This window comes from Aspergillus heteromorphus (genome assembly GCF_003184545.1).
Source record: "Aspergillus heteromorphus CBS 117.55 chromosome Unknown BO70scaffold_3, whole genome shotgun sequence".
Classification (NCBI taxonomy): Eukaryota; Fungi; Ascomycota; class Eurotiomycetes; order Eurotiales; family Aspergillaceae; genus Aspergillus; species Aspergillus heteromorphus.
Window position 1 is genome coordinate 825,236 of NW_020290408.1, and position 16,914 is coordinate 842,149.

The window sequence follows — 16,914 nt, forward strand, 5'->3', positions numbered from 1 at the left end:
ACTGGTTCTTTCATTATTCACATCGGCTCCTTCTGCCTCTTGCCGTTCGCCAATTTTCAACCCGACCAATGCCCGCGTCAAAACACACCTTAAGTTCAATACACGCATCGAAATGACACTGCATTCTGAGCTCTGTCCCTGTTTGTGTTTCCGTGGAGCTGTCATACCTCAGCGCCGCCACATAATGATGCGCTTTGCTCAACCCGCCATGCACTTGAGGTCGGTCATCATCCAGACCAATGCATCGCCCCTGCCTAAACACATATAAACCCTCCGTGGCCTCCGCTTACTTCCCACGCAAATACATGACCTGTGAGCATCCTGGGGTATCCTGTGTCTGAAACCATGATGCTCCGGTCTTTTCTATTCCTCATACCCCTTGCGGGCGCTGCCGTCACTGGGACTCCAAAAACCCTCCAGGAGTGCCCGGGGTACAAGGCTTCGCATGTCAAGCAGAATGCCACATCCTTGACGGCGGATCTGACCCTCGCAGGCAGTCCCTGTAACAGCTATGGGACAGATCTGAAGAATCTGAAACTGCTGGTGGAATATCAGACCGGTAAGGATCCCTCTTTTCAAACATTGAATGGTAAATTAACTGTCATGACTAGATGAGCGGCTACACGTCATCATCTACGATGTCGACGAAGAAGTCTATCAAGTACCGGAATCCGTCCTGCCTCGTGTTGACGGCGGTGACGGAACCAGGAACGATTCCGCGTTGACCTTCGCCTACGTGGAAGCACCATTCTCCTTCTCCGTTTCGAGAGGGGATGATGTACTGTTTGATACTTCTGCGTCCCAACTCATCTTCCAGTCTGAGTATCTGAATCTCCGCACCTGGCTTCCTAATGATCCCTATTTGTATGGTCTTGGGGAACACTCCGATCCTATGCGTCTGCCGACCAAGAACTACACTCGTACACTCTGGAATCGCGACGCGTATGGCACCCCTAACCACACCAACTTGTATGGCAGCCACCCGGTGTACTATGACCACCGTGGCGAAGCGGGTACTCATGGTGTCTTCTTCCTGAATTCAAACGGAATGGACATCAAGATCAACCAGACGGCCGCGGGTAAACAGTATCTTGAGTACAATGCGCTTGGGGGTGTCCTCGACTTTTACTTTTTCACCGGCTCGACCCCCAAGGAAGCCAGCATTGAGTATTCGAAGATTGTTGGGTTTCCCGCGATGCAGAGCTATTGGGCTTTTGGTGTAAGTCTGCCTTCGAAGATGTTCCTGGATTATTCTAATTGTCGCCAGTTCCACAATTGCCGATATGGATACCGTGATGTATATGAAGTTGCTGAGGTGGTCTATAACTACAGCCAGGCGAACATCCCGTTGGAGACCATGTGGACCGATATCGATTACATGGACCTGAGAAGAGTTTTCACTCTCGATCCGCAGAGATTCCCCCTCGAGAAGATGCGAGAGCTGGTGACTTATCTGCATGACCATGACCAGCACTACATTGTCATGGTCGATCCGGCTGTCAGCGTGAGCGGTATGTAAACATCTGTCGTTCTCCGTGCCACTGCCACTGACTTATGCCTCCAGACAATGATGGGTACAACGATGGCGTGCAACAGGGTATTTTCCTCCGTGTTCAGAACGGGAGTCTTTACGAAGGTAAGTCGGCCCCTGGCTTATTTAAATCTAAGACTAAACCAAACAGGTGCTGTTTGGCCCGGCGTGACTGTCTTCCCAGACTGGTTCAACTCCGGCACCCAGGACTACTGGACCGGGGAATTCGCTCGGTTCTTCGATGCAGACACAGGAGTTGACATCGACGGGTTGTGGATCGACATGAATGAAGCGTCCAATTTCTGTCCATATCCCTGCACAGATCCAGCGGCATATGCGGTATCGGATGATCTTCCACCTACACCACCGCCAGTGCGGTCCAGTGCCCCACGGCCACTGCCTGGATTCCCTGCAGACTTCCAGCCTTCATCCAAATCAAAACGAGCACAAGGCGCCAAGGGAGCGAAGGTCGGACTGCCTGACCGCGACCTCCTCAACCCGCCCTACACAATTCAGAACGCCGCAGGCGTCCTCAGTATGAGCACCATCCAGACGGACCTTATTCATGCGGGTGAAGGGTATGCCGAGTATGATACACACAACTTGTATGGGACGAGTAAGTACCACAGTCGAACTAGCCTCGCAATGCATACTAACAGAACCAGTGATGAGTGCAGCCTCCCGCGTGGCCATGCAGTCCCGTCGTCCCGACGTGAGACCCTTGATCATCACCCGCAGTACATATGCAGGTGCCGGAGCACATGTCGGACACTGGTGGGTTAACTATCCGCTCGTCCGCTAGTCTATACTGACCGCTACAGGCTGGGCGACAATTTCAGCGACTGGGTGCACTACCGAATCTCCATCGCGCAAATCGTCGCCTTCGCATCCATGTTCCAGATCCCCATGGTCGGAGCCGACGTGTGTGGATTCGGCGGCAACACGACCGAGGAACTCTGTGCTCGATGGGCGTCTCTCGGCGCGTTCTACACCTTCTACCGGGACCACAATGAGATCGACTACATATCACAGGAGTTCTACCGCTGGCCCACGGTTGCCAGCTCCGCCCGCAAGGCCATTGACATCCGGTACCGGCTCCTCGACTACATCTACACCTCTCTATACAGACAATCCCAGACCGGCGAGCCGTTCCTCCAGCCCCTGTTCTACCTGTACCCGGAGGACAAGAACACGTTCGCGAACGACCTGCAGTTCTTCTACGGTGATGCCATCCTCGTCAGCCCCGTCACCGAGCAGGGCTCAACCACGGTCAATGCATACTTCCCCGACGACATCTTTTACGACTGGTACACCGGAGCAGCGGTACGCGGACACGGTGCCGACATCAAGCTCAGCAACATCGACATCACCCACATCCCTCTCCACATCCGCGGCGGCAACATCATCCCCGTCCGGACATCCAGCGGGATGACAACCACCGAGGTGCGCGAGAACGGATTCGAACTCATCATCGCGCCCGGGCTGAACGGAACCGCGTCCGGTATTCTCTATCTCGACGACGGAGACTCGCTCGAGCCGTCCGACACGACCGAGATTGAGTTTGAGTACAGCGGTGGCGTGTTGCGTATCCAGGGCAATTTCGGGCAGAGTTCCCCGGCCACGGTGGAGAAGTTCACCCTGCTCGGCCAGTCCGGACAATCTGGGGGTAATGTGACGATCACAAGGAGTACGAGTCTTGGTGGACCGACGGAGGTTAATCTGAAGTGAGGGAGTGAGTACGCAAAAGTAACTAACTAATTCGGACGTGGGAGTGGGAGTCTGTACCGAGACCGCGCGAGCAAATAAGCCGCGATTAGTGTTTGTTTCAGCAGAAGCGTTGCGTTTATTTACTTGCTCCGCTACTCCTTTATATCTCTCACCATCCCTTAGCAAACACCTCGATACTCAATACTGGATAAGCGTCGGACAAGCACTTCCTCCCTCCCTCCTTACAAGCCGGAAAGAGGGGAAGGTCCCATCAAGGGATGAACGAAGTGAAGGGATATCCCTCATAACATATACGATTGACCCATGGTTCATTCCATTCCTTTTGCGTATCAAAAGAGTCTCAGATAGTTAGTTACCCTCTTAATCAACCTTCTAGTCTAGTACTGTTATCATCCAGCCCTCAAATAATATCTGTTTCAAGACCGCATTGAGCGTCTTTGCCACATAGCATAGCAAGCATAGCATCCACATCCTAAACTCATTTTATTCTCTTCCACCCTCGTCTCGTCCAACCCGCTACTCCGAACATACCACCCCCCACCTAGATGCCGGCTACGCTCCGCCCCACGCAAGGGACACCCACCCACTACATACATACATACATACATACATATCTCGCGTCCAAGGGCAACCCTACCTACCGTAATCTCCCTCCCTAACACAGTAACACCCCACCCCACCCCCTGCCGTAAGGTACCTACCGTACGCACCTTGCCTAAGTACAGAGTACCTGCATACACAACACGCACAGGCTCCAGGCTCCAGGCTACAGCATGCATGCACCCTTCCGCGACGCGCACGCAGTATTCTTCCCGGTCCCGGGGTACATAGCTACATACTTCAAATAGACGCCATCCCACCCCCCCCTTCAGCACGCAACTCCCCATCCATCCTACCACCCATCAAATATCATCTAAACCCATCCATCCATCCATCCACAAGCAAACAAACCAAACCAAACACCAAAACAAAAGCTACAGAAAACAGATACAGATACAGACACAGATACAGGAAAATGAACCTCAAATCCCTTCTCCTCACACTAACCGCCACGGCGACGCTCGTCGCCGCAGACGGCTTCTACTGTCCCTTCGCGCAGGACAACTCCGGCATGATCCAGAAGGCCTACTGCTGCGATACCTTTTCTGAATCGAGTGGGAGTTCGCCGGCGAAGATTGGGAATGGGTGTATGTTTTTGCCCTTTTCTTCTTTTTACTCTTAGACAATTGATTCTTTTTTTTTCTCTGTGATTGTTTGGTTGGGTGTTATCTGGTCATTCATTCATTGTGCTAATGTGGTGGTTGAACTTTTGATGGATATAGGCAAGGCCATGGGCAATGACTACGTCGAGAGCTGTCCGAAGGGGGGGAGTGTGAAGTGTTGTTATTCGATTGTGAGTGTTCATTATTTGTTCCCCTCTTTTCCTTTCTTGACTATATGGTTGGCTGGTTGGCTACTGGGTTTGATTTGTTGAAGCTGTGCGCTAATAAACTTCTTTATTTACTACTGCAGGATCCGAAGATCATTTGCACTGCTGAGGCGTCTGCGGGGGATGGTTAGATGTGTCTACTCGGGTTAGGTCTGTTACTGTTGATGATGGGTGGTGTGGGTGTGGTGGTCATAGGTTCATTATCTAGTAGTTGGGTGATATGATACACACACCCCTACAAAGACAAGCATTGCTGATGCGAGCTGCATATATATATAGATATAGAGATATATAGATATCTATATATTTACGGCCGTCGGCGACTCGGAAAGAGTCCCATTGGGTGCTGTCATCGAGTGTAAGCCAATCAATTTATCTACCTATCTATCTATCTATCCATACAGTTAGGTAAGGATATGTATTCTATGCTATGCTGAGTTGATTTAGGTTTGGGTTAGACTGACTGGGTCTGACAATTGATTGTGTACTCGAGGAGTGGAATACATGTATTAATATATGATTATTTGGGGGGGGTAAAAAAAAAAAAAAAAAAAAAGGGAAATAGATATTATTCTGCTTTGCTTTGCTGCTTTTCCTTTTCGAGTTGGAGACTTAATAGTATCTAGTGCCAGTGCGACTGATGGAGTAGTAATAAATCATGCGGAGAAAGGCCGTGAACTGTGGAGAGTGGAGAGTGGAGAGGGCGTTTGACTTTGGGGCTGGAACTGGAAACGGAAATTCAAAACACTTAGTAGGATAAAGTGCTGACTGCTGACGAGTCATGGAGCGAGCTCTGATTCGGGTGGAAGGGAAGTGGCTGGGATCCTACCCTGCATAGTTAGTGCATGGAAGGTCTTGGATTAAGTGGATTGGGGGTTGTTGGCGGTATGTGCTGTGTAAGTATATACTACTATGGAATGGTTGGGGATTTTAGATTCTATGTATCTATAGTAGATAGATAGATAGATAGATAGATACTATTTTTGGATAATAAATAAATATATATATATATAAGTACCTATAACTCCGTCCTCTATAACTATCAATAGTTCTGCCCCTGCGAGTCAGAAACCAGTCTAGTCAGATCTCAGGCATCAGTTCAACCCATCGAGATCGAACCCTTCCTGATATTAATCAATAATCACAGACCAGACCAGACCACTACTTCTACATCTACTTCTTTTTCAATAATTATGTATCCGACCCATGGCTTCCCCAAGCCACGTCCCGACAGCCCGGCTGTTCCGCGGTCTCGCACTACTTTGTACCACTACGACTGCCTTTACCATTAACCATCAAAATAGGCAGCACAATACGCAAATCCCCATTGGACAAGCCCCTCCACAACTCAGCAAATACAGCCGAGAGAGCTGATCAGATCAATCAGATAATCATTGAAAACGGGAATTTCTTTTTCCTTTTCCTCGGTAAAAGGGGGAAAGAAGGAAAAGTACTCCGTAACACCAGTACCGGACTCTGTCCGAGTCTCCGAGACTACGTAGGAAGTCTCCCCGGACGGGATTACTATATCCGTTGATCCGCTCCGGAGGCAGGATTTCTCTCCGGATTGTTGTCTGCGAGGGGCGTTTCGTACTACAAGCAGTTCATGCATGAAATGGTGAGGATAGTGATATTGCCAATTCACATCCATACTGTAACTATAGATATTACTGCTAGAAATGACCGACAAAATAGTATAATAATAATATCTGGTCAACTCACGGATTTGCCGATCCCACTGGAGCCGACGTCTCGGCAATCCACCGTTCAACCGATGACTAACAAGTCCTGTTAGTTAGTTATCGCACCACCTTCGGAACCTGGCCGAGTCGGACAGCTCAGTCGGTTGGTTTCAAGATCCTACGGAGCGCTGCCACGTTGGGGGTTGATTGGAAGGGGAAAAAAAGTTTTGACATTCGCCAGGCTATTATTGATTGTCGTAATTCGTGAAAATGTGTGAGTGTGGGTGGTCAAGGCTAAAGGAACAAGATAGACAGGAAACAAAATATGCGCAGCCGGGCATATCTCATGCCCCCTGCAACATTTCTTCTGCGTTCAGGTGAAACACCCGTTCGGCCAGTCCAGGCTCGTTCGCACATAGCCGTAGGCATAGTTCTGTGAATGGCTCGATGTTGACGCCGGAAAACCGGGTGTGCGGCCAGTCTGTCGCGTAAATCACCCGGTTGGGAGCTACCCGAATGAACTCTTGGGCCATCGCTTCCAGATCGCGGAATTCTTCGTCCTTGCTGAGACGATAGGGGGCGGAGATCTTCACGTAGGTCTCCCCGGCGCTGAGAAGTGAGATCAAGGACGAGAAGCCTGGGAGGCTGTATGGATCGAAGGGGGCCCCGTTGTGTTTGCCTGTGGTGATATCCGGGCCGCCAAAGTGGTCGATGCATAACTTGACCCCCAGCGGCGCGACGACCCTCTCCAGCATGGGAACCATATCCAGAGATACGTGCAGCTGGATCGTCCATCCGAATGGCCGTATTAATTGAGCGTGTTGTAACAGCGTTTCTGCCAATTCAGATTCGACAGCCACCTTTCCCACTGACTTGAGGTTGATCCGCACTCCACGCACACCCAACGAATGCCACTCTGCCAGGGTTTCGATGTCTGTGCTGGTGGGATCGATCACCACCACCCCTCGCCCGCGAGAGGGTCCAACGTGTCTGAGTGCTTCGAGCAAGCATGAATTGTCGGTCCCGTAGATGGATGGCTGCACCAGAACGATGTTTCCGATGCCGAGTGAGGATTCGAAGGCCATGGCTTCCTCAATGGTGTGTTTGGCGGGCTGATAGACGGCGTTTGCGGAGACGGGGAAGCGCTGTGGTTCCACCACATGCATGTGTGTGTCCCATGTTCCTTGGGGGACTCTGTGCTTCAATAGGCTGGGTTGAGGGGCTGTCGTTCCATCCTTGTAGCTTCGTCGCTCCTTTTTCCGAGGAGTGGTGCTGAAAAGGACCCGGGGGTTCTCAAGTAGGCCGGGTCTGGACTGACAACTTGTCAGCATGCTGGGCACGGGCGACGAGAGCATTGTAGAGATGTCATAGGCTGCAGGCTATGGTGAAGCGAGAGGTGAGGAGTGTAGGTAGGTAGGTAAGTGTATGCCGGCGTCGATGCAGCTTCTCCAGGAAAACCAGCCAGAGTGGACTCACAAGGGTACTGGGACGCAGAGTTCCCACAGCTCCTCTTAAAAGACATTTCTGCAGAGACATCATATTCTGAATGGGGCTAGGTACAAGCCAGGGGACGACCCGTTCGGTCAAACTGTGGAATCGGCTTCCCGAGTATTATTTGACCGGAAGGGTTCCAGGCAGGCAGAACGGTCGAGGATTGAAACGAATCAGTCCCTGACCCACCGGATACGGGCTGGTTATTGTAGGTGGAGGGCGAACCGGGATAATGAGGTCGGAATCTGGCCGGCGTGGCCGCGGGGGGGGCAGAGCCATGTGACACGACATTTTAATCGATGGGTGATTCTTTGACAAGGCGCCCGTCCCCCTTGCAGAGGACCACCGGGGATCGACACGAACGTTGGGCGCCACCCACGAGGGAGGAGGTCAACCGTGGAGGCCTAGATATGCCGTATGGCTGTCCTGATGGAGCCGTCTTCCTGCGCCGGAATTATGGAATTATTCACAAGCACATCGGATGTTTAGTCAGAGAAGTTAGTTATGTACGACGGTACACGCATGGTACGAAGTGAAGTGGCTCCTGGGTGGGTGCGATGTAGGCGGAACGAGCCGACGGATCTGAGATTCCCACAATGTCCGATTCTGGAGGAGTTTGGTATAGAGTATCGAGTATAGAGTATCGATATAGGTAGAAGTAGTCCATTTCCTCCGTGGTCTGTATCAATCGATCGATAGGATCAATTCTGATGCCCCGATGGCAGTCCGTGACAAGATCTTCTGGAAGGATGCATGAATGATGAGCCAAGAAGGAGAAGGACGGAAGTTGACCGAGCGGCGAAGTCACGCCCCTCCCGGTCCCGTGCCCTCACCGGAGTGGATATTTCGAAACCCCCTCGACGCCCCTCGCCTCGCTTCTCCGTCGGCTTGTCCACTCATCTCGCTTGACTCGCCGTGTGGCTTGCTTGTCAATCATTCTACCCCCGGGGTTCCGGATAGCGATCTTGAATCAAGGCAGCAGCTGGAGCCTTCCCCAGATCCCTCGTCTTAGTGCTTAGTACCTCGTTGCTATAGTGCTGTTATCTTACTCGTTTCCTCAAATAGCAACCTGCGACAGTGCTGCCCCCGGTTCCTCCCGTTACACCATCATGGGATGGGCCGCAATTGACTGGTCACGGTGGACCACGAATCCCTATTATGCTTTAGTGGTCTTTATTATAGCTTGTGGGAGCATCCCTAAAGGTAACGTCATCCCTCCGTCAATGCGTCCGATGCGGTGTGAGCGAGAATCTGACAGGTCGGCCGGGCTGCAGGATACGATGAGGGTGGCTACAGCGCCAGCGTGAAGCTCGAATCCTTCATGATCGATTTCAACCTCATAACCTCCCATTGGACCCACGATGAGACCGGCCTGGCCAACCGGAAGGCCAACATCACCTCTTTCAACGTGCTGGGCGCTGCGTTTGGCGCCCTCATCTCCTTGGATTTGAACGACCGTTTGGGTCGGGTACAAACATGGCGTCTGTCCTGTCTGGTCTGGGCCTCGGGCCTCTTCATCCAGGTCTTCTCCTGCGGCATCTACGGTCTATTGCTATTTGCCAGAATCTGGAGTGGCTTGGGTGCTGGAGCACTGACGGTGACCACGCCTCTGTATCTTTCTGAGATTGGTGAGTAGATTCAGGGGGGGAGCACGTGCACGTGCAATAATCGTACTGATATCATGTCTAGCGCCTGCGCGGACCCGTGGCTTAGTCGTGAGTATCTACATGGTCATTTTGCTAGCAGTGTTATCCATGGGTAAGTCATCTCCAATAAGAAACCCCAGCTTCATCCAGTGGAGTCACTAACTCGTCTTATCGACAGGGTTCTTCATTAACTATGGAGCCGACTTGCACATGGCTCCAACACGCGAACAGTACCGCCTGGTGCAGTCTATCCCGTTGATTCCCACAGGGATTGCCTTCTTTGCCTCCTACATTGTGCCCGAAACGCCTCGCTACCTGGTGTCAAAGCAACGCCCTGATGAAGGGCGTGCCGTGCTGGCTCGTCTTCGCGGCAAAGATATCTCCGATCCCGAGATCGAGGACGAGTTCAACACCATCGATGCCCAGGTGCGGTCCAAGAGGGCAGACCTGGAGTCTGTCACTCACTGGCAGGCCTTCAAAGAATCCCAGGTGAACCCTAACTACCGACAACGGTTCTGGCTCCTGATGACCATGCAAACCATCGCCCAATGGACCGGAGGAAACGGCATCACCTACTACATCTCGAGCATCTTCCAGTATGCCGGCATCACTGGAAACGCCGAGTCCCTCATCTCGTCAGGTGCATACGGCATCGTCAAGCTCGTCTTCACCATGGCCTTCACCTGGGTCTTTATTGACATGTTCGGCCGACGCCGCTGCACACTGGTCGGTCTCGCCCTCCAACTAGCCGCCCACATCTACATGGGCGCCTACATGGGCCTCCAGCCGGGTTCCGGTGACAACAAGTCGGCCTCCAACGCGGCCATCGCATCCGTGTTCATCTACGCCGTCGGCTGGTCCGTCGGTCTCTGCACCATCCCCTACCTCTATGGCACAGAAATATTCCCCACCCGCATCCGCAACGTATGCTACGCCCTCAGCATGACCCTGCACTGGTTCTTCCAGTTCGCCGTGGTGCGAGTCACCCCGAACATGTTCACCTCTCTCGATGTCTGGGGCGCTTACGTCTTCTGGGCATGCATCTGCTTCCTGGGCATCATCATACTCGGTATCTGGATGCCCGAGACCAGCGGCGTCCCCATCGAGCGTATGGGCGATCTCTTCGATTGCCCATGGTACCTGCGCTGGCGTGCCAAGCCCAGAGACGTCGACTCCTCATCCTCCTCCACCACTGCCGGAGAAGGTGACGGTGCTGGCCGTGTCGACTCCAAGCAGGTCGAAAGCAGGAGCGAGCCTCTATAAACTATAAACATTTTAGAAAGAAAGATTGTTTCTGTTCTGTCTGCTACGCTGCATTGCAGAGTTTATCCGCCTGCTCGCATATACATGCATACATACATAACATACATTTTACTACATTTACCTTTTGGATGAGATACCCATGTCTTCGTTCTGGTGGTTTGATATGAATGGTGATACATTATTATTATATTAGTGTTAATGGTTGGAAGGGGGTGGAATGGCAGGGCTGGATATTGAATATCAGGCCGTTTGTGTCGAGGGGAACTCAAGTGATAAAAAAGACTTCGTTTCTAGTGTGATGTGGTGGAATTGCCTGTCCTGTCGGGCAAAAAAAAAATAAAAGTTCATGTCTTTTTCCTGTTCTCTGTGCTGTATGTAGAACCTACAAGTACAAAGGTAGAGGTAATCACCGATAATATCTGGGAAATCAACCAACACCTTGCTTAAAATCCACAGAATCAGGGTGTTTTTTTTAAGACACTTACCCGGCCTGAGGCAACTGAACTCACAAGAGTAATACTAGTAGCAAGGCTCTAAGGCCCCAAGGCCCCAGGGCACCCAGCCCAACCCACGCGATCATGCTCCATACACGGTTAGACAGCTCAGCCCAGCTCAGCTCTAACATGGAAGAACAAAGTGTAACTGACGTAACACCAAACCCTACCAACAACACAAATCAAGATTCAAGATCAAGATTTACTTTCTCATCTCCGCTAGAACCGAAGTACGGAGTCCTTTATAGATCTACTACACGGGTCTTACACAGGCCATCATCAAGCTACTATAACACACCACACCAGACCAAATACTAATTCCACGAACGAAATACGAATATATCTGTCCCACGGACAAATCATCAAATTGTAACATGAATCCTAAATATAATTCAATTCCGCTGCATATTTCCCCCCTCCCCCCTCGCCAAACTAGATAGGTAAGAAGTATAAATATAAGTAATAGATTAATGTCTCTCCCATACATAATCGACCGCGGGCGTCATGTTCGTCGTGATAGGCTCGGCGTACGAGAACGCCTCGAACACTTCCGGGGTGATCTCGTACGAGCCCGGATTATCCAGCGTCATCACGGCGTTCGGCATCCCGCCTAGGAGATGAGTAGCGGCCATCTGGGGCATGTTGGGCTGTGGGAGTTCGAAGTCCGCGACAGGTGGCTGGAAGGTGTATCCTTGGACCATGGGGGCGGGGGCGGCGCTTACGCCTGCGGGGTGGATGGAGGTTATGGGGTGGTCGGGTTGTGGTGGTTGTTGTTGTTGCTGTTGCTGTTGCTGCTGTTGCGGTGGCTGTTGCTGCACCGGGGAGACACGACGGGATGTGCTAGGAAGGCTGACGGGGGGCGTTGAGATGTGGTGTTGGGAGGAAGTGTGGCTGTGGTGAGATTGGGAGTGTTGGAGAGGTGGAGGCTGAGATTGAGAGTGGGTTTGGCGTTGGGATTGTTCGGGCTGCGGTTGGGGGAGTACAAGGTGCACGTCGATTTGGAGCTTTTGGAGCTCCTGGTAGACAAGACTTAGAGCTGTGATGATCACTGTGAATTATGTGGTTAGTTTGGAGCCTCGTGGTGAATTTGAGATGGGGGTCATACCGGGATTCGACCCTTTGACTCGCTCGAGGGCATAGACGCAATATTTGAGCTTTTCGAGGGTTCCCGGAGCAGCGTATTTTAAGGCCTGGATTTCGAGCAAGAATATCGACGCTGCGGTGTACACACTGTAGGCGAGAGAAAGGACCACATGGCTGTCCCCGAACGTGCGACGGTAAAGATCAAAGAGCGACAGTATGGTAGTTGCGGAGGTCATGCATTGGACGAGATGACTTTTGTCGTAGGACTCGCGGTTTGATTTGGAGCAGAGAATCGGGCGGTGGAGAAGGATGTTGACGGTATGGTAGAGGCAGCTATAGAATGGCGTCAGAGACCCGTTTGGACAATATGACGAATCGAGAGGGGTGGGGATAATACTAACTTCAAGGTCACAATGTGGCTCGGCGGAGCATACGGGGGGATTTCCGTAGCCTGCAGCTTCAGGTAATCGGGCAACTCGTCCCACCACTCAGCCAAATTTGCAGCCTGTTCCTGAATGCAGTCGTAGAACTCTGCTTCCGACACCTGTCGGAGAGGATCATAGATGTGGATGAGAATCTGGTTAAGAATCTCTGCTAGCCCGCACATCTTCATGAAACATGACGTGGAATGAGCCTGGGTGGGTGGGTAGTGGGCGCCGTCGGGGAATTCGACGCCGTGGGGAGTCCATATCTCCACCTCAGCTGTGTCATCTAGTATCACCCTCGGAGGACTGACTCGGGAGTGCTGCATTGTCGGGGATCGACCGAAGTACAAGGATATTAGTTTATCCCAGAAGTAACAGCTCCAAAAGAGGCGGTTTCTGAGTTCGATATCTTCATCGGTCAAATGAGCGCTGTCAGAATACTTGCGACTGTCGATGGATATGCCAAGATCATCCAACATCCGGAATGCCATTCCGCTGTACAGCCATGCCTGGGTCCGATTGCCTCGCCCGCATTCCTGAGCACTGAGGAGAAGCAGCGTCTGAATGGTCGGGATCCCGACATATCCGGCCTTTAACGAGTCAAACAGACCCGACACGGCACGATGAGAAAATTGCGCTCCGCCCTCAAACGAATCTAAAATCGGCCCAATCCTGGGCTCTGTTTTGCACCATCGTACCGAGTGTGAGAGAACTGCGTTTAACAAGGCATCGGAATAATAAGGACCGTTAACTTTCATATCACCTAAAATCGGTCAGTCTTTCGCATTTCGCAGCCGACAGTGGAACACGAACGAGTAAAAGTAGGCCGATAGACGAAGCCAAAGAGTGGCTGGATCCAACACCAGTGCGAGTCGAGGAGGTACTGAAATGGTTCCTAAACAAAAGCAAAAGGCTCGAATTAGACCCTGTGCTCTTCTTCTAGTTTATCCGGTCGGGAAAACTCACAGGCATAGTCGCCATCTGCTCAAACGCCCGTTCCCGCCACGCATTGTTGATCAATCTTTCCTTCCGTCCCTCCAGCTGCATGGCAAGATGGGATGACGTCGAGTTCTCGTTTAGGAGGCCACTTGGGAGCTGGAATAAGCTGGTCGGGCCGTGGAAGGATATCCGGCCATCGTGCTCGACCTTGAGACCCTCAAAATCGCCCGCGAGATCCCGCTCGCTGTCTTCCTCTTCTTTGATGCGATTTCGAATCCCCGGGCTGGCGCTGGACTCGCCGGTGGACGCCGGGGAGGCGCCCTTCCGACCCAGAGTCTCGAGGGATTGTTGGTTTCGGAGCTTGGAGAGGGCATCTTCCAGCTGCGCGACGCGTGTTTCTAGTTGTTTTGTATAGGATAAGGTTGGAGCCCTGGAAATAGAGTGTTAATGGTGATCGACAAATTGCCGACAGGGCGTGTGCAAAGCGGGTCGGACTGGTGGGGGAACGAGACAAGAAGCGAGGTTGAAGCCAAGGGGAAATACGCCACACTCACAGACTATAGACGCACACTTCTCCGCGTGCCGCACATCGCGAACATGATGGGCTGGCCCCATTACATTTCACCTGGAGGCTCAGGTCAGCATCGTCAGCTGAGCGAAGGGGATCGCTCGAGATTTTAATCTCGGAAGTCACCCGAGTCAGGAACGAGGGAGGGGGGGGAAGAACCCACCTTTCGCTTGCGACAAGCCTCGCAGGAAAAGGCGCTTTTCCGGGGAAGGCTGGCCTTGGATGGCACGTCGGCCATGCCCGGCTGATTGGATTCTACGACCATGGAATTGGGCAATCCAGAATGGCCGTGGGAGACGGAGCAGGACTTGCGACAGCCTCCATGGAAGAGAATTTCACGAACACGCGAAGGAAAGAGGAGAGGAGGGGTTTGGGGGGGGGGAGAAGCAAGGGGAGAGAGGGAGACGGAGGGTCGCAAGTGGGGGTGAGAGGGAACCAGAAAAGTGAGACGATGGTCACCCTTGGCCTTTAGGGGCGCACTTTATTCCAGAAGGGGGACCATTCCTTGGGTGCCCTTGGGTGTCCTTGGGTGTCCTTGGGTGTCCTTGGGTTAGAGGTTGTGGGGCGTTGGAGGATCGGAGAGGGGAGGAAAGCTTTCGTGGGTTCACTCACTGTCAGTGGCCGCAGGGTCCGATGCCGATAAGGGGGAGGGAACGAGCTAGAGCTGCAAACGCTCCCAGCCATCTGAAAAATTGAAGGGTTTCGTGGGCATCGTGGACATCGTGAACCTGGTGTACTGGGAGGGGTGACGCGCCCGGATCGGACGATCTCACCCGGGACCGGGACTGAATATTGATGGCTGATGCAACAACGGAACATGACGATATCTCGGGCGAGTGCGACGCTGTTGGGCCAATCACGCGCCCGACACCGGAGGGGCTGGCCCTGGGCAGCCTCAGCGGTCAGGCAGCACGGGTGGCTTGGCGCGGGTGTATCAGGAATTTGATTAAGCTTAATCCGCCCCCCCCCCCCCCCCCCCGTCACGAGACTTGCCGCTACAGCTATTAACATATTATCATACAATATCATACAAATCGCCTCTCTAACTGAACCAGCAGGTCATGCACATCATCCACCGGCAACGGCACCGCCCGGGGGTTCTTCAGCGCCTGGTCCCCCAGCCGCTGGGTCAGGAGCTCTTGCAGCTTCGGCACATTGCGCTCCGGTTGGCTCTGCAGTTGGCCAGTAATATCCACCGTGATGCGGGACGCGGCCACATCCTTGGGGCCCAGGATGAAAATGAGGTTGTACTTCATCTGCTTTGCCCGTTGGATCTTCTTGCTCAGTGACTGACTACTGGTGTCCACGTCGATCAAGAACGTCGAGTCAACGGATGAGAGAGGCTGAGGAGCAGCCTCAGTCTGCCCCGGCTGCAGAGCGCGGAACCCGGAAATCTTCGCGGCGGCTTCGTGTGCCTGCTGCACGACGGCCTCGTCTTGGTTGACCGTGAGGACAATGCCTTGGCGAGGAGACAGCCAGAACGGCCAGCGACCGGCATACTGTTCGATGAGCAACGCGAGGAACCGCTCCAAAGAGCCGAAATTGGCCCGGTGGATCATCACCGGTGTAGCCTTGCCCGGGGTCTCAGGGTTGTAATCCTCCTCGCCTTCCGCGACCTGGTATTCCAGCCCAAATCGCTGGGGCAGATTCATGTCGAGCTGGATGGTAGACAGTTGATGATATTTGCCGGCCTGGTCCTGGAGTTGGATGTCGATCTTCGGGCCGTAGAATGCGCCATCGCCCTCGTTCATAGCCCACTCGCGCCCAGTGTTGTCGAGCGCCTCCCGCAGCTGGGTTTCGGCGCTATTCCACAGTTCCAGACTCCCAATAAAGTCCTTCTCGGGCCTCGTAGAGAGAACCAGGCGGTACGGTCCTAGCCCAAAAGTCGACATGACCAGATCCACGAACCCAAGCGCAGAGGCGATCTCCCCCTTGATCTGCTGAGGCCGACAGAAGATGTGGCCATCGTCCTGGTGGAACCGGCGAACACGGGTGAGTCCGCTCAACGAGCCAGAGACCTCGTTCCGATGGAGAGGGCTGAAGTCGGCGTAACGGATGGGAAGCTCCCGGTAGGAATGAGTCTGCGATTTGAAAAGCAAACAGTGCCCGGGGCAGTTCATCGGCTTCAGGCCGTACGACTCATCCTCGCCCATCTCGCCCTCCGTGTCCCCAGAGGCCCCTCTCCCGCGCACCTCGTACATGTCATCCTTGTAGTTCTGCCAATGGCCAGAGACCTCCCAGAGAGGACGTTTGTAGATAGTCGGAGTCAGGACTTCGCGGAACCCGTATTGGAGGTACTGTGTGCGGAGGAAAGTGATGAGTTTGTTGACGATATGTGTGCCATTGGGGAGGAAGAGGGGTGATCCGGGGCTGTACACTGATGTTGTAAAAAGGTCCTGGGAGGCTCCCAATGCGCGATAGTCGGCCGGGGTCGAGGACTGTGCTTGAGGCCGGTCGGGCTGCGGATCAGAGCACGAACAGGGCCGCGACGAGGTGGATGAGAGCCATTGCGCTCTGATCGAGGGCCAGCCGGCCAGCCGGGCACCGCTGGGAGGGGTTCGAGGAAGCAAAGGCTGCCGTAGCAAGGGGGATAGCCGGCGCATGGTGGAATACCGCGGACAAGCAGACGGATTGT

General features: G+C 53.1%; 6 protein-coding genes across 6 annotated transcripts; 3 read left to right on the forward strand and 3 right to left on the reverse strand.

The window, feature by feature from the left end:
• The first annotated feature begins 71 nt into the window (after window positions 1–71).
• agdC (putative alpha-glucosidase) lies at window positions 72–3,680 on the forward strand. The gene is made up of 7 exons (XM_025542433.1): window positions 72–559; window positions 612–1,219; window positions 1,268–1,511; window positions 1,565–1,636; window positions 1,683–2,147; window positions 2,197–2,305; window positions 2,353–3,680. Exons 1-7 carry the CDS (start codon window positions 346–348, stop codon window positions 3,257–3,259), a joined length of 2,619 nt encoding a protein of 872 aa, XP_025402830.1. The 5' UTR covers window positions 72–345; the 3' UTR covers window positions 3,260–3,680.
• Window positions 3,681–4,274: 594 nt separating this feature from the next.
• Window positions 4,275–4,819, forward strand: BO70DRAFT_393191 (uncharacterized protein; the record flags this gene model as incomplete). Its single annotated transcript, XM_025546343.1, has 3 exons — window positions 4,275–4,446; window positions 4,582–4,652; window positions 4,772–4,819. The coding sequence occupies 3 exons, from the start codon at window positions 4,275–4,277 to the stop codon at window positions 4,817–4,819; spliced, it is 291 nt and encodes a 96-aa protein (XP_025402831.1).
• A 1,496-nt stretch (window positions 4,820–6,315) lies between these two features.
• Window positions 6,316–7,962, reverse strand: BO70DRAFT_358998 (putative TIM barrel metal-dependent hydrolase). The gene has a single exon (XM_025542434.1). The coding sequence runs from the start codon at window positions 7,723–7,725 to the stop codon at window positions 6,715–6,717; it is 1,011 nt and encodes a 336-aa protein (XP_025402832.1). The 5' UTR covers window positions 7,726–7,962; the 3' UTR covers window positions 6,316–6,714.
• Window positions 7,963–8,771: 809 nt separating this feature from the next.
• Window positions 8,772–11,075, forward strand: BO70DRAFT_359000 (putative MFS quinate transporter). The gene is made up of 4 exons (XM_025542435.1): window positions 8,772–9,064; window positions 9,136–9,489; window positions 9,551–9,619; window positions 9,686–11,075. Exons 1-4 carry the CDS (start codon window positions 8,971–8,973, stop codon window positions 10,768–10,770), a joined length of 1,602 nt encoding a protein of 533 aa, XP_025402833.1. The 5' UTR covers window positions 8,772–8,970; the 3' UTR covers window positions 10,771–11,075.
• A 656-nt stretch (window positions 11,076–11,731) lies between these two features.
• BO70DRAFT_368605 (putative C6 transcription factor) lies at window positions 11,732–14,544 on the reverse strand (the record flags this gene model as incomplete). Its single annotated transcript, XM_025544633.1, has 7 exons — window positions 11,732–12,312; window positions 12,370–12,680; window positions 12,749–13,535; window positions 13,586–13,667; window positions 13,739–14,141; window positions 14,266–14,336; window positions 14,443–14,544. 7 exons carry the CDS (start codon window positions 14,542–14,544, stop codon window positions 11,732–11,734), a joined length of 2,337 nt encoding a protein of 778 aa, XP_025402834.1.
• A 717-nt stretch (window positions 14,545–15,261) lies between these two features.
• Window positions 15,262–16,882, reverse strand: BO70DRAFT_359004 (threonine--tRNA ligase MST1; the record flags this gene model as incomplete). The annotated part of the gene is made up of 1 exon (XM_025542436.1): window positions 15,262–16,882. The coding sequence occupies one exon, from the start codon at window positions 16,880–16,882 to the stop codon at window positions 15,305–15,307; it is 1,578 nt and encodes a 525-aa protein (XP_025402835.1). The 3' UTR covers window positions 15,262–15,304.
• Window positions 16,883–16,914: the final 32 nt, after the last annotated feature.